Below are 17,056 nucleotides of genomic sequence, written 5' to 3'. Positions count from 1 at the left end.
AGCTTATGGTTCTATTTTATCTCTGAAAAGTAAATACCACAATAAAAATACTAAATAATTTCTAGCCTAATCTTTAAAAAAATGAAGTTCCTTCATATGATTTTGGTTTACTGTTAAAAAGAAAGCTACTTAAAATACCATGTAAGCTGAGTTCTTCTGTAGAAAAGAAAGTAATAAAATATTTAATATTTTAGCTGAAATTAAATTCTGACCTGGGCGAACCAAAAAAGTACCTGCTTTTCCTTATCAGCAATATAAAAATGTATTTAGACTAGCTTGAACCAGAAAGGGTTCTTCTCCCAGTAAATCTATACAACCAAAATCTGCCCATGCTTTCTCTTTTGCAAATAATGGAAGCATTCCTGCTTTTCAGAGAAAAAGTTTAGCTTCTAGTCTGATGTTAATTCTCTAAGAAATGTACTATCTGGGTAAAGAGAGAAGGCTGGCTATTTTAAACTTGTTTTGTTGTTTAGAGGTAAGGTTCATGTAAATACTAGAAGCCATGCTTTTAATATTATGGTGAAGGAAAACAAAATAATCCTTTAAAAAAATCTTGCTGAACTAAAACTGTTAAAGACTGTAATTTGGTGTGAGTTCATCTCAGCCAGCAAGCTGTTTCCTTCTCTGGGGCAAGGTCCTCTCCCTGGCCTATCTCTAGCAGAACATACTCTGTCTCTCATGTCAGCATGCATGAGCACTCTCTGTGTGGGACTCTGAGATACAGCAGCCTCACAGATGCTGCTCCTTTCTCATTGGCAGATGTCCAAGTCTGCATTAGAAATGGACAAAGTATTAATGATTGATATTTGTTTTCATGAGATTCTTCTTCTCCTTCATGTGATGCATCCATGGATGTGACATTGTAACAGCCTGAAACTTTCCAGTGCCTGGTGCATGATAAGGGGTTTCCACAGCAGTTCTGGTGACAAATGTATGTGTGTCTTCTCTTTCACCATCAAGCATCAGGCTATGTGACTGGAGTATTTTTAATTTCTGATGACAGAGATTCTGATTCATGGTTAAACTGGCTATTACTGGCTTGTGCTGTCAACAGTGCTGGTGGAAACCATTTTAACTTTTCATTTTCTGGTTTTTATCAAAGGACAGAGACACACAGCAGGCCACAGGCTCTAGTTTCGAGTAGGTTTGGAAGGCAGCAGTCTAGGGGAAGATATTTATCACTTCCTAGAGAACACTGTGATGGTAGGGAGACTCCTAGATCTTAGAAAAGAGTATCTGACAGTAGAAAGGATGAGAAAGGGGTTTTATAAATAAAATGTATTCTAATTCCTGCTGAGCTTCCCTTTCAGCTTTGGTAGTTTGGATAGCCATCTGCATTCCACAACCTGTTAAATACTGCTCTCAATGTAAGCCATTCAGTAGTGGGGCAGTTGATAACATCAAGTGATTGTGTATGGTTTTTTATGGCTTTTTAGGCTATGGGCAAGGTACATAATGTCCTGTCGACCAGTGATGCAGATTGGTTTCTACCTGTCAGATTGTTAGAGTGGGACATGTTTCTGTTGTTCTGACCACCATAAATTGAGGTGTAAATTCCATATTCCTTTTTTCCTAGCAGCTTGCTCTCACAAATGCCTCAAGACTCTACTTGCATGGAGAGTCGGGGAGGGAGGCAAGAAGTACACTTATAAAGGATATAATCAGCCAAAGACTGAAGAAATAGTTCACTTTCACATACACAGTGCAGTAAAATTGCTGCTCCTGGGAGAATCCCAGTGGTTGTAGCTAGGCCATCAGCTGTTTTCACTGTTGAGAATGATCTTGTGGGGTATTTCTCCTAGAAACTCATACCCTATGCTCCTTTTTAAACTTCTGATCCAGCTGAAGAATTGTATGACTCAGTCTGATTATACAAATCCTAATCTGCTTTTGAGTTACAAGTTGCAGGTCAGATTTTGCTGTCAAACTTCAACAATTAGTTTATTAACATTAGGTAGCAGACTTGTAAAGATGTCTGTTTCTTCCTTTCTTTTTACAAATAACAAAGATAAATCCTTAATGCCTTTGCTGCTAATAACGATTTACTGCAAATTTTGAGATAAGAAATTAATCTGAGGGCATCACATAAATAAACAATGTTGTACTGAGTTTCATATGTGTTTAAGCAGGCAGAACTTTTGTTTAGTTGCCATTCTCCTTTCTTAAATGGTAATAGCATTTTTGAACACAGTTGAAATTGTGAGACCTTTTTAGGAAACAGCCCATATTGATTTGTGAACAAGAAGAAACAAATGCCATTTTCATGGCTTTTCATTTTATGTTAGTTGCTAAAATGAGCCACATCAGAGAATGTTAAGAGGAGAAATCATGCTCAAAACTTCATTTACTGTATGCGTAAGTGTTTATGACACAAAAGAAGCCAGAATGTGTCTTCTCAGAAGGAGATTGTGCATTTAATTCTTTTTAAGTATGATGCTTTCTCAGCTTCGTATGTAATAAAATAGAAGTTAGTTTTGTTAGAAGGCATTGACAACAACAGTGGGCACTTTCAAATATAAAACTTACGCACATGTGTAAACCAGAAGAGCTGTGAATATTAAACAGTTTTCTTGGCTAAGCAGACAGTATCAGTGCAAGTAAGCAGATTCTTTGCTCTGTAAAATGGAGAGCATAAAATTGGAGATTTAAGGGCAAATTATTCTGAACTATCTGTTCTACCAAGACTAAGGATGCACCACACATAATTTAAAAAGGCAGAGGAAAGTAAAAGTTCCAAGAATCAACAAAAAAATTCTTGTTTGATTTGATACTATGCTCTGCTTTCAACATATTTTTTTACTTGTCTTTTCCCACCCTTTTGTCAGGAATTGCAAAGGAGCCTCTAATGGCAGATTGATGACTTCCCTACAGTACCCTGCTAAGTGAACTTAGTTGGGGATAATTAGACTTTTTAGAGCTCTGCTCATCAGGCTCTGTCAGACACCAAGAGGACGCCAGACTCCTACCCCAACTGTGCTACTATGTTCTTTTACTTACTCTGATAGGCAAGCTTTTGAGTTATAATTTCAGTAGCTATCTGGTGCTGAAATAGCAAGATGTTCAGATGTTCCACGGAATTTCCTGGAACAGATAGTTTATTCCTTATTTTCTTGCTTGGTTCACAAAGTGTCAGACTTGAATTCTGTTAATTTACAGTTACCGATTCAGACTAGGTTTTGATTTTCTACAAACAGAAAATCAAGAATATTCATTGTACAGAATTCTGTGAAAAGGTCTCTTCATGCAATATAATTAGCAGCTCTGGATATGCTGGATAAAATAAATTCTTCTCCTATGAAGGTGGCTTCTTTTATAGAATCTGAAGATCTCTTTTGGGAGTAGCTTCCAAAGAAAGCTTGGAAGATGGGCTTTGAGAACAGTTTGACCCAAAACTTTGAGAAGTTGATCTCACTTCATAGTTCACATAGCAACAATTTATGATACCGTTAGTCTGAAAAAGCAAGCCCTAAAATTAGGTAATACATAAAACTAATATTTAAAACTCTAAAAGAAAACATGCACGAGAGCTTTGTAGGATGTTAGCAACTTTTCTTCATGGTGGCATCATCAATTTTTAAAAAGAATTGGGGTTGTTTTCATAAAATAAACATGAAGATCTGATTCACTGGTTACAAATGCCAATATAAATGTGATGGGGAATTGCACATTAGCATTCCATCTATTCATCTAGAAGTTCCAGCTGTCACCAGGGCATAGTAGATATTCTAACAGCAAGTGAGGAACTGTGAAGCAAAAATTACTTGCAAGCCTTAATTTGGTAAAGCATTGCTTAGCTTAACAGAGTACATATGAGTACAAAAAAGCGATTGCAAACTTAGTATTGTGGTTCCATTATGACATTACAAAGAGTTGTCAAAATATAATTAAGAGCTCTGAAATATTTCTTGTATTACTAAATCATTTCTTTATCAAACAACCTTCGTATTTTCTTCCTCTTATTCTACATATGGCAGAAATACACTAGTGTGTTCTGTGTTCTGTTAGGGAATATGTCAAAGCAACGTATTGCACTGTGTTCAGGAATATTATATAGTATTTTACTATCCTGCTGCACATGTTTTTAATTTGATATTAAACTCATGCTGGCTTATTGTTTTTAGTGATCTTCATGCTGTATTTTAGCTTTGAATTCCAGTTCAATTTGTTGCAGATCCCAGTAGTTTCACTAGCTAAAAAAAAAAAAAAGGACAGAAATTAGAAGTTATAAAAATGTGTATTTCATCAGGCTTATTGTGACTTGAAGATAATGTTGTGATGTCTAAGACATTAGTCTTTCACAAGGTTTTCAAAATATCAGAATTTCTTTGAAAGCCACTATCAGATCAGGTGATGTTTTGTGCTAGATGCTTGAAAGTCCTGTAAACTTGAGCAGACCTGGGAGACTTGGATCTCAGGCTGGTAGAGGAAACCTTCAAAATTTATATTTATATAAATATATAAATTATTATATAATTTATAATTTATACTCCCCTGAACCAAATTTTACTTCAAGCAAATTTCTGTGTTACTAGAAATGCTTTAGGTTTTTTTATATTGAATTGATGCATGAAGAGCTGTGCTGATATATTATTTTTTCCTGTAAGTATGAGTCAAGTTTTGAGAAGGAACAAAAAGGCAGAAAATGCAGCAGTTACTTTCATTGGAATATTTTGTGTACTGCCAGTAATGTTACTAATGAGCACGGCATGGAAGTGTCCATTCTGTTAGTGAGCTTTAGACTGCCAATTTCAAAAATGCTTTGTTTGTCCCTACAATACCATAGGATTTCCTAATATAGTTTTTTACTGAGATCCATCAGTAATATTCAAGAGCTGTGAGCTGCTGAGAAACATGCAAGAGAATCACGTATTTTCAGAAATACAATCCAGCTATATTGCCCAGTATGTCTGCTAGTGATCATTTGCCAAAAAGAATGAATATCCATTTAAGTACAAATATACATATGTGTTTGATTTCCCCTGAAGATGTTCTGAATTTTGTAGTCCATATTCTTAGTCTTGAGGAGAAAACAGTTTTGTTTTTAATAAACTTTATGTTGTCTTAAATTACTTCCTGTATAAAGATGTTTCCAGCCTTACAGGTTACAAAAATATATTCAGTCATCTCACTTTTACGTATGTCTGCATATAAAATATGTGTACATTAGTTCATAAAAAAAATCATCTGCATTTATCAGTGTTCCATCTCAAACTTCACAAATCTGTTCTCAAAATAGCCCTATGAAATACATCATTGTAGTGTTCTCCTTTATAGATAAGAGAATTTGTGATGATAAATGAAGGATTTAGTTCTTGTTCTGACATTTGTTTGTCTTATTGTAACATAAATACTATTTTATATGCTATTTTTTGTGCTTTTCTTTTAATATACTGTTTGACATTAAATAAATTAATCTGACTAAGGGTTGACATATCCCCATCAAGACTAGAGTTATGACTTTGAGTGTCAAGCTTTGCCTCTTTTAGCAATGCCTTGTGCCTGGGATAGTTCAGAAACTTTTGCAGTAACCTAATACTTGCAGGTGACTTCAGGTGGGTTTGTGCAGCTTTTATCATGACATTTGTCAGACTGTGCTTGTGAAAAGGCTTTTTTGCGTACCAGTGGAGCCCATGCACAGGAACAATTTAAGGAACTACAGAACTTGCAAAGAGTAATTGGAAAGAAAGAATAAGATTCTCAGAGGAATGTATCATCTTTTGCTGAAATAAATTCTTCCCAAGCATTAGCATATCCTGAAGTTTAAAAAGTTACCTAGTTTTTGAAATAATTCCATTGTTCTTAATCTGTAGATATCTCAGAAGCCTTTCTGCCCCTGGTGCTATTTTTTGCATGGCTCTGGCTTTATACTGCTATTTTACTGCCATTTTCTTTTAACCATTCATGATTTAAGTAATCTAACACACAACTTTTACAATAGCATTTTATAGTAGCATTTGCAGACAACACTAAAGGAATATCTAAATCTTTCTTCGACATTCTACTACCCTAGATGACAAAATATCTCCTGTACTGAGTAGCAAAATTTGGAAAAGAGAAAGCATTGCATAGGCAGTATGCCTTGCCTTTGAAATACTAAGTGAAACTCAGAGCATTGCTGCTGAAACCAGTGTGGAGGAACCACAGTAAATGGAAGAATGGATCTGGCCTTCCCTTTTTCAAAGTTTGTGATAAAATCCTCTTGCTGAAAATAGGTTTAGTGTTAAAATACGGCAAATAAATGTTATCTGCAAATCCTTCAGATGTGAGCTGTGCAGGTTTACTTGTTTGCACAAGTTCAGCCTTTATTACTTTATAAATTTGCCTTGATATGATAGCAGGTACAGGCCAAAATTCTTCAAAAAACAGCCTGGTTTTGAAACTAGCCCTTATTTCAAATAGATGAACAGAGAGGTTTGGGTTTGTTTGGGTTTTTTTTTTAATTTAAATCATCTGTTTCTGTGTAGTTAATACTTTTTTGTAGAGCTGGACCCTGTGCAGCACCTGTTAATGAAGTACATAAATCTCCTTCACTCAGCTGCTGGTCGAAGGAGGATCTGCCTGGTGGATATTTGGATGCTTTTTCATCACACAGTAGTAATGCAGACAGCAAAGCTGAAGTATCCAAAAGGCTAGGGAGCTTGGAAGATGTATTTTGATCACCATAGGTACTTCTCCTGTAGGTAGTGAGTGGCAGTGGTGAATCTCCATTGTTCTGAAACTCCCCCATTCCCTTGCTTTCATCCTTTGTCTGTTTCCTTCAAAATATCTGAAGTTCAGCCTGCCATCCTCATCAGAAAGGTTCTTTTAAGTCAAACAAAAAAAGATTGAGTGAAGGGCACTCTCATTTCACCTGAATTATCTACCAGGCTAGTGAACAATCAGGGAAGCACCAGAGGTGTTTGAATTACAGAAACCATCTTTCAAGTTTTAGGTTAGAAACAGCTGAAGCACTGGAATATGAACTACTGTTTCTGAAAATAAAGGAAGTTGTTAACTCCCAGTGAGGAGCTTTTTTCTTACTAAGCTTTTAGGAATAGATAAGAGAACGGGCCTGTGGATAAAAATCTACCAAAGGAAGTACAAATGTACTTAATGGTGAAGTTTTTGTCTCAAAAATCTGAAAAAAGAATTGAGTTTTATTGGCAAAATACGTATTCTTTTTCTTTTCAATTTCTGTTGTGTTAGGAAAGAGAGACAGAATGTAATTTCATAATCCCAATGCAGTTTTATAAGCTCAAAATCTCACTCTGCTATTCTTTCTTTTGTGAATTTTTTTTTTCCCCTCAAATTCTTAATTGGATTTGGGGGCATATTAATTGCTTCCATGAATTAGAATATTTTATTGGATTCAAGGCATCAATGCCCAAAATATCTCCTTAGACCAGGGTGCCAGAAGGATATGAGTATTTTTGGGAAAAACAGCTCTGTATTTGTACATTCTACTTACTGGTTGCTTACAGGTGCAGTTCTCACTGGCTAGTGCAGAAAACTCCTCTGGAGTGGTACTATGGCAGTGTTATTTTAATAAACTGAGGTAATCAGAAGTTTTAAGGAGTCCTAGTTACTTTTTCTCATTTGTTTCAGTGTTCAATGTATCCCTTTCAATGTTTAGTGCAAAATAAAAGGCATGAAATCTGTGGAAATAAAAACAGTTTAGAGCTATAAAAATTTCTCTGCTTCAGTAGTTTGACACAAAAATAATGCAGTTCTTCTAAAGAAAAGGTGAAGCAGTCAACGTTGAAAAATCTTGGCACTCTAGTATTTGTTATTGTAAAATTTGACAGCAGCCTTTAATTCTTGTCTTCTTTTTTACTAAGCATTATTTTTTATATATTTTTAACTCATTGAATTCCTGTGGCATTATTGCTGTTGAACATACTGAATACTTATTAAAAAAGGCACAAGACTGAATCAACTACACTTTCTTTTGTTATTGAATCTTACAAACTATTGAATCTTATCAAGAATCCCATGACTTAAAATAAATGTTTTCTGCTATTGACAGAATTGCTATTCTTGTCTATTCGACAGCTACCATGCTATATATCAACTTTTCAACTGTTGAATGAATGCTGATCTAGAAATGCAGTATTTTTTAATTAAGTTCCACCACCAGCATGCTCTCTCTCTCTCACACACACACGCACACACACACACACACACACACACTCACTCTTAAGTATGTGTATTCCTATTGGAGAAGGGATAAAAACCAAATTCTGCTCTATAGCCATTTAGTATGGGATCAAGTGGGACTAAAGGAAGAGGAGGAGGAAGTAGGGAGGCTCTGTGAGGGTAGAGGAGTGCAGAGCAGCCTACCTGAAATACCAGAGGATGAGGAGATAATCTTGGTCATACTACACTTTCCAGCAGGGCGTGTTATTGATAGTTCAAGGGTTACTGGTTTTAAACTAAAAGAGGGTAGATTGATACTAGATACATAGAGAAGAATGTTTGTACAGTGAGGATGGTAAAACACTGGCACAGGTTGCCCAGAGGGGTGGTGGATGTCTCATCCATGGAAACACTTAAGGTCAGGTTGGATGGGCAACTTGTTGACCAGCACACAGGTCAAGTTGAGGAGGCTCCTGCTCATTGCAGGGGGGATGGACTAAATGACTTTCAAAGGCCTCCAACCCAAACTCTTTGGTGATTCTAAGATAGCATGTGATGTTTTTTCAAGTCTCAGGTGGACATCTGATGGGAAGGATCTGCTTTCAGATGGGTGGAAGAATAGGAAGTCTCAACCAGTCTGTATCAAAAATGCCTCATTTTTGAAATGTTTTGTAAACCAAATATTGAACACTGAAGCTGATTGTTTTAATTAAAAATATTGTTAAAAATCATAGATGGAAATCCAAAAAATTCTCAGACTGCAGTGGAAATAGCAAATATAACAGTAATAATACAAAAACCTCCCTGTTCAGTCTGCTTTCTGAATTTTGATTCTGTAGAGCCCACATCAGTTGTGTTTTATTATGTCTTCCTGCAGTTCTGAGTGCCAGCCAAAATTTTGTGTTTCTGTGGTTTCGAAGTAATGAAGATTGTGTTTGTATCTTCCTCACAATCTTCCTTCCTTCCTGTTATTGAAATCAAAAGCTCTGGTTGTTTTCTTATAACATGAGAGATACAGTAGTATTAGGTTTTTTCATCTGTATTTTTGTGTTCTGTTTTACCAGTTTACAAGAGTGGCATTTCCTTTGTGGAGTTTTTTTGTTGTTTGGTTTTTACAGTATTTCATCAAATCTCTAACTTCATCAGTGAATTTCTGCTTATCTGACAAGCAGAATAGGCGGGTTCATTGTGGACAAGGCAATGAGGGCTGAAATTCAGGAAATACATGTATTACAGTGTGTTGAGCAGTAGGTGAAAGTCAGAAGGCTTTTGACTTTACCAGAAGCCAGTTTCTTTTCTTTAAGAATGTGACAGGTTTTTTCTGCAGCCATATAATTGTTTTTACTGTCACACATATCAGCTACCTGACTCACAAGAAACTTAGCAGATTCAATTCATAATATTTACTTAAATTAATTTGTGGAAATAGTAAAGCTGATCCTTGTTTTTTCATGCTCAGGCAACGGGTACATAGTCACATTCCCTCTATACCATAGAGTCTTTGTAGGACTGTTCAGGTTGTTTTGTGGGCTTTCAAAGAGAAACATGTTTGTCTGTAGAAGGAAGGGAAAGGAAGAGGAGATCCCCTTTAGGCAGGTTCTTGCTTGGGACACTGGACACTGATTTTTGTGAGCAGAATCATAACTTTCAAAAATCCACCCCATCCCAACCTCAGCAAGAGCGCTGCATGAGAAATGAATGTCTAAATTACAGTCTGAATAGTTTCTTGAGACATTTTGGGTAGACTGTGTTCTCCTGCCTGTAGTTTATAAACTTGTCTGATTTATATCTTGCTATAAATCACTGACTTCTGAATACATCTTTACGAATTTTTAGCAGGAATAATTTATAATTTGCTGGTTGTGAATGCTAACGGAGCTGTTTATCTAGATTGCTGTATAAATCAGTTTTATGTTTCTTAGCTTAAATCATTAACAAAATGTTGTTCAAGGCAGTCACCATTATTGTGTCAAAAATTCAGGTTTCTTTTTCTTTGCCTTAGGATTTTTAACAAAAACTTTAAAATATAAGGGGAGGAAACGAGATATTAGTAAGAGTCTTATGAGAGGTGGTTTATTGAAGTTTTCACCACAAGTCAGTCATATTACAGGAGAAGAATAAAACATGTAAAAAGGAAGGCACTTCAGCAGTAGAAACTGTTCAGATTCACTGAAAATTCTTCTGAGTACTTACAAAATTGTTGCAAGGTGAAATGCTGGCATTGTAAACTAGCATATGTAAACACTGGCTGAAAGCATGGCCAAGCTCAGCAGATGCCAAAACCACATTGCCTCAATAGTTCAGGGTCTGTATGGTGGACACAAGACTGAAATGAGTGTAGGAACTTCAAAATAGTTCTGAAGCACGATGGGTGTTTCATAATGCTCTGTGTAACCTCCTATGATTCAGCACATCTGATCCTAATATTTTGCAGCAATTATAGGATAGACTGGGGACTGTTGTTCCAGTCAGATTCTTGTAATTTATCGAAGTCATGAGTCAAGTTTCAAAGAAAGTAAGTTCAGCTTTTGTATCTGATTATTTTGTTGTTACGTGCTAAAGCCACCTTTTACTCTTAAAGAAATCTGCAATATTGAATTAACTTAGGCAATGTATGGCATGATGTTTAGTTGTTAAAACATGATTAAACTAAGCTGGCAAATTGATTCCCTTTTTGATTTGTCTGGATGATGTTGGAATAGCTTCACTGTTCCATTTATTTCTGCAAGGCTGCTGTTGCCTTAGGCTGCCAGTCACACTGTGGGATGATTGCACTGTGTGCCCCTCGATCCCAAATGAAAATGAAGGCTGAACCTCACAAACTGCATTCAATCCTCCAGCTGCCAGCTTGCCTTAGCCTGTGGCTGCTGCGGTGGGAGCGTAGGAAGGCAGACTGTGTCTGAAAGGTGATTGTCACCTGTGTCTTCTGTGCTAGCTCTGTCTGATGGGAGCTGTCAAGTTTGATGTGTCGTGCTCCTTAGGGGCTGTGAGGGTGGATGATCCCAATAGGACCTGGGACTGTTATGGATTCTATTGGTTGGTTGGTTGTCACCAACTTGTGCTGGGCACTGGCTGGTCCTTTTTACCATTACCTGGAGGCATCATGTGGGCTGTCTGACAGTCAGGAAAAATCTGCACTCCTCTGTACTGACTGTGGAGCTTTCTACAGAACCTTCAGCATTGCTGTTTCTTTGTAGTCTGTGCTGAGAACCCCTTACTATTTTCAGTTCTACTGTCCCATCAATTCTTGGAGCCTTTTGGGTGAGTTTGCAGCAGAGCTTCCTGTATAATGGCTAAAGGCAGATCTGTAGCAAGAGGTATGTGGAGAGAATAGATCTGTAAGAGAATTTTGATAATTATGAATGTTTGTAAAACCAGTGTAAGTCAACTGTTGGCTTTTTAAGAGGTCTCTGGATGTAACTTTTGCAAAACTATGTAGGCTTCAAGGGTGGACTACAAAATTGCATCTTTCAGGGAATTAATTATAAAATTTCAGCCGTGTGAAAAAAATCATGCTGATCACACACAGTTAATTCTAAGGGAATGTTGGATGATGAGGACTGCAAAGCTCAGTCTCCTGTTTTCTAGTATTGCATACACTTGCCTTTCTATTCCTGTATACATATTTATTATAATGTAAAATTTCTTCAGAGTATGGAAATGGGATTCTGATAGGAAAAAAAAAAAGGCAGGGAGGGGTCACCTGTTGGTAATCCTGAATATGGCTGTTTTTTGGATTTGACTCTGATTTCAGCTTTGTTTTTGGCTGGCAGGTGCCCGGAGGCCTTTCAGTCTGCTTTAGGAAACCTTGTTTTAAAAACAGTAGTATTTTTCACCTAATTATAAATGCAGATTTTGCATGTGTTTGAGATTTACAAGGCCTTGCTTATGTGAAACAGGCTATAAACTCTCCTTGAAAATGTATAGTAGTCTGGAGTAGATAATTACACTTTGAGAAAAGAGCCTCTGTTTCCAGTGAAAACACTGCAAAGTTATTTCAGAAATGCTCTGACCTCAGACGTTTCATATAACTTACACAAAATGCTTTCACATTTGTTCGGCAGCTCGCGGCTTGATCTCTGCCATCTCATAAATGAAAGCACAGAAGTCTCCCTGGGAAAAAAGCAGCAAGTCTATGCTGTGGCCTACAAAACTAGTGTTATTTTACTCACTCTGTGCTTTGTGTCTGTACCCTTAAACAGAAGAAACCTTGCCCTCCTTTAAACAAATCTGTCTCCTGATCACACCCCACCCCCACAAACCCAACTTCCCCTCAGATTTTTCTCCCTCCCTGCCTCCACTCAGTGTACACACACTAATAAACTCTGCAGTAAAAAAACCTTGGGAGAATTTTGCAGCACAAATAGAAAGAAGATGTCAAAGGCTGAGGATAGGAGTTTTCTGTTTAAAGTTGCAAAAACAATAGAGAACAATTGAAACAGTGGGGGAAAAGCCAGAGATGGGTGAACAAGCCATGAAAGTATTCCATTAATTTTTATTTTGATGGAACCCTGCTGGTTCTCTTCACTTGCATCCAAAAGAGCCATTTTTATTTGCAGTTGTTTGTTTTTCAAGACTCTTGGAGAAAGCTAAAGCATTGCAAATACAAATGAAGAGACTTGTGAGAATGCTTACACCAGAAGTGCTTTTGTGGGCTTTTGAAAAGCTGTTTTTAACTCCTGGTACAATAGAATTGTCAGATGTTTATGAAGACTTTTATGAAAAATTTGTGTGTTGGAAGGATGACTCGATAGAGGTGATGGTGTATGCCACTCAGGGAGAGAAAACAACAAGCAATAAAAACAAAACAAATTCTGATTATGATGTGCACAGGTCGTTTTCAGAAAATCCTGCACAGAAAAATGAGAAAAGAAAGGGAGATATGGTTCAGTCTTATTAAAAAGCATGTCCGGGTATAGATTGTACTTTCAGAGAACTCTTGGCAGAGGAAAATATGCAAGGTAGGGGAAAGGGCCACTTGTGCACTGGAGATGGCTGAACACAGTGGTGGTTCCAGTGGTACCAGGGAGACAGCGCAGTGGCCCTGCAGATCTGGTGGCTGAACCCCTCCTGTGAGCTCTGAGTTGTTTCTGTTCCAGTGAGCCAGCTTAGTTCAGACAGCTGATGTGATCTCTCCTGTTGTAGTTTCTACCAACAGGAAGAGCTGTGGCAAGCATGCTTCAGAAAAGTTATGAGCCAAAACCCATCAGAAGCAGAACCACTCTTGGGCAAAGGAACGGCATTGAGCATCTAAATGAAGGCAGCAACAGCTCCCACAAGACAACATTTGTTTACAGCCTCAGTCATGTCAGGTTATCTATAATTTCATGCCTAAGGCCTGAGAAATAGGATTCTGACTGTAGCAGATAGGGGTCATGCTATTTGTACTTTGCAGCAGTAAGATATTCAGAGCCAGTAATGGCTTGGTAATTCAAGGAGGTGGAACACACGAGCACAAGCTCTTCACTTGTGCTTTGCATTCACGGTGGAGAAGGCAGCAACAGCCTGCACCGACTGATTTTAGTTCTTCCCAACTTGCAATTACTGTGGTACTGATGGTATGAGTTTACAAATTCACAAGCTCAGTGTTATGTGTGTGTGAGTTTCAAAGCAGACCTGCTCTACTGTAAAGTCACGTCTCAATACATGTATGTGGAGACTGTAGCTAAAAGCAGACAGTGCTGCACTTAGTTTTCAGTATATATTTATGTGAACATGTGAACTGGGAAAGCACAGTAGGGGTTAAAGTATTATAAAAAAATACATGGAGAGACTTTAAAGGTGCAGCCAGGTTGTATCTATTCATTAAATTGTTTTGTTTAATTTGTTTTTAAAGAGGCCAAGTGCTTGCAGGGCAATGCAAAGTGGGCAGGGGTCATAGTAAATTGAGCAGATAGTTTCCACTCAGCTGTCAGTGAGCACTGTCCTTCCCGAAGGAGATGTGGGGACATCAGGAGGCAGACTTGTTTCTATGTCCTCTGCAGCAGACAGAAGAGATGGCAAGCCATGGAAGGAGAGGCATATGCTTTAATTCCTTGAAAGATTTAGCAGCAGATGCTCTTCTCTGGCATGCATCAGAAGCCCTTAAAACTAAGCAGAAAATTGGCTACAACAGGGATTCTCAAAGACTTGCCTGTGGTTGATCACATCTTTAATACACAGCAGACTGACCTCCATTCCATTGCATTTATTTGAACCACATGAATTTTTACCAGTCTTGTTAGTGAAAATCTTTTCCTGTTCTACATGCACACTCACCCTCACACACACACACACACACACTCACACACACACACACACACACACACACGTACTGCCACATACTCTCTTTGTGTTATCACAGTGAACCATGCTGGCTCGAATGGCTTCCTCTCTGTTTACAGCTGCTTTCATATGTATCTCAGGTAATGAAGTTCTTTGTAATGAAACACCTGCATATCCTTCAGAAAGCTGGAGGTAGAGTCTGCACTGTGTAAGCAGGCAGGTTTTTGCAGACTGATAGCATTTTTATTCACAAGATGCTAACCTGAAAAACTAGTTGTTTAGAAACCTGCTGCTAGCTTTCTGGTGAGTGCTCAATAAAAATGGAATAGGAAAGGACCTCCTATTTGTGATTCTGTCACCTTACTGTTTGTTGGGTGGTAAGTAACAAAAAGTAATACTCCTGCAAAATCATGTTACACAAAGAGCTCATTTTGCCTAAACACTCTGCTCGAGACTAAACATCAGGATTGCCAAACAAAGGAATGAAAATCCTACTTTTAGAATTTCAAATCCATTTTTCTTTGGCAATCTAAGACAAGGAGGGTGCCAAAATACATGACAGATTTATATATATTTGAATTTATTAAGTGTACTTGCTAAGAACTTTTGCAGTCTAAGAAAAATTTTATTATCTGATAGGAGATAAACTATTGTCCCTGAGTGAAATCTGTAGATATTTTGCCATTTCAGGCATAGTTCTGCTTGTCTAAGTAGACTGATTCAACACATAGGGTTAGCAAACTATTCAAGAAATAGTGTGCAGTTCCTATTATTAGTACAGTGAAGAAGCCATCTCTGGAATAGCACCGGCATTTGGAGTTAAAAATTATAAAGAAATACCTTGTTGGGAAGAAATTGCTGATTGGCACAGACTTGTTTCTTGCTGTGTCCCAGGACTTCATCAGTATCAGTAATTAATCTTTGCCTTTGTTTCTTTCAGGGCCCTCCTGGTCCAAAAGGCGAGAAGGTGAGTTGGTGTTCGGGTGATTCTTACAAGGTGACTGGAAAGCCCTCCCAGCATGAACTCCAGAGACTGTATTGATGCAGTGAAATGTTAGATTATGTAAGAGAGCTGGGTAGCACACAGATGCTGTGTTAAACCTATCATCTCATCTTTCCACTTTGCAGGGAGATCAAGGTGATCAGGGCCCTCGGGTAAGCATCTTAAAAAAAATGTTACACTTCCCCTTCGCTGAGTAGGCAATTAGTCTTTAGTGCAAAACTAAATCAAAATACACTGTCTGAGCTAATTATGCTTATTAGCTGCATTTACCCTGCATGTTGAAGTGTCTGCAGGACAGCAATACTGAACGGGAGCAGGAAGTGTCTGGGAAGATTTGAGTGGTTCCATAGTGTACAGTTTCCATTATGGGTGGAAGCAGGTTCCATCCACAGTGATTTTGCTCTGCTGTATAAGGCTGGCTTTCCTAACCAAACCAGTTTCCCCAGCAATGTGTTCATGCCATGCATGGGCTTCCACAATGCAGAGGGCCAGTGGGATTTGATGTAAAATGTAGCTAATATTTAGTGAATTATAAAAAAATATAATGTATGCATGTATTAGCTTTTTTCCTGACATGTATGTATTTAATATTTTTAAAAATAACAATATTATCACCTTGTAGTTACAATCCAGACAGTTAAAACATGATTCAATTTAGAAAATGAGAAGGTTCTTTTAATTTCTAAACGTCATGTTTATTTTAACAGAGAAATAGAGGCATACAGGAGTGTAAGTTCGAACGGATTGACTGTGCTAGTTCACTCTTCTTTACATCTGTGCTTCATTAGAAAACGCTTGGTTACATTGTTCAGATGATATAGTAACTCTCTTCAGTTACATGTTTATAATTTTTCCCATAACAGTATGTTCCATGGATTATTTTCATCTGTTAACTATGTTAAATATTTTGAATTTGCAGCTTTATTTCATTCTGCTGTTTTGTTTCATATAATTTGATTTAATTGGATTTTACATTTTTTCAGCCAGTAAGATTATCTAAAGTCACAACATGCTTTCACAGCTGATTTTGATGTTCCCTTAACTACCAGGGTGTCCTGGTATGCTTGGTGCTAGGGCTGCACATCATAAAGACAGTGGCCTGAGAGTGAACAGCTTTAAATATTATTTCAGTTGAAACTCAGTAAGAGCTGGAAAACTACTTAAATAAATAAAAGAATGCAGAGAGTAACAGTGAGAGCAACCTTTTTTCTAGGTAACTAACACACAAACTAAAACTAAAGGTTCTGAATAAAGTAAAAATTTCCTTTTTACTTCTAAGCAAACTAAGTGTCTCTTAGAGACAGAGGCTGTACATTTTGTCTGGTTCTGTGTTACAGGGTTTCACAGGGAATGTGAGAGATGCAGGGGAGGAGAGCAGTGCCTGTGGCTTAGGAAGGGATGCTCCATTCAGGTGGCCTAAGACAGGTTCATGTGTAAGTGCTTGCACTAAGCAGCCTTACATGCAGAAGGTGGCATGTTCTTACATTCACAGCTGTGTCTGTAGATCCAAAAGAACAGGAGAGCAAATTTGATGGAAGTATAAGAGAGGGATGCAATAACAAATATGGAAGATCAGTGTTTTGAAAAGCATTACATAGCTGAGGATAAGAATCTGGAATTACGAGTGTCAGAGAAGTTTTCAGGGAAAGACCCAGAGGTCTAATGCTGGAGAAC

The 17,056-nt window shown here is 37.6% G+C and overlaps 1 protein-coding gene across 1 annotated transcript in view; it reads left to right on the top strand.

Annotated features, from left to right (window-relative positions):
- COL25A1 (collagen type XXV alpha 1 chain) overlaps window positions 1-17,056 on the top strand; it is a 126,295-nt gene that overhangs the window by 9,302 nt on the left and 99,937 nt on the right. Inside the window, exons 3-4 of the mRNA XM_058838838.1 lie at window positions 15,320-15,346; window positions 15,508-15,534. Of these exons, the coding sequence (XP_058694821.1) occupies window positions 15,320-15,346; window positions 15,508-15,534 (54 nt within the window). The remainder of the gene's footprint in view (window positions 1-15,319; window positions 15,347-15,507; window positions 15,535-17,056) is intronic.

The sequence above is a fragment of the Poecile atricapillus genome, chromosome 4 (assembly GCF_030490865.1).
Source record: "Poecile atricapillus isolate bPoeAtr1 chromosome 4, bPoeAtr1.hap1, whole genome shotgun sequence".
Taxonomy (NCBI): Eukaryota; Metazoa; Chordata; class Aves; order Passeriformes; family Paridae; genus Poecile; species Poecile atricapillus.
This window is presented reverse-complemented; position numbering and strand designations above follow the sequence as displayed.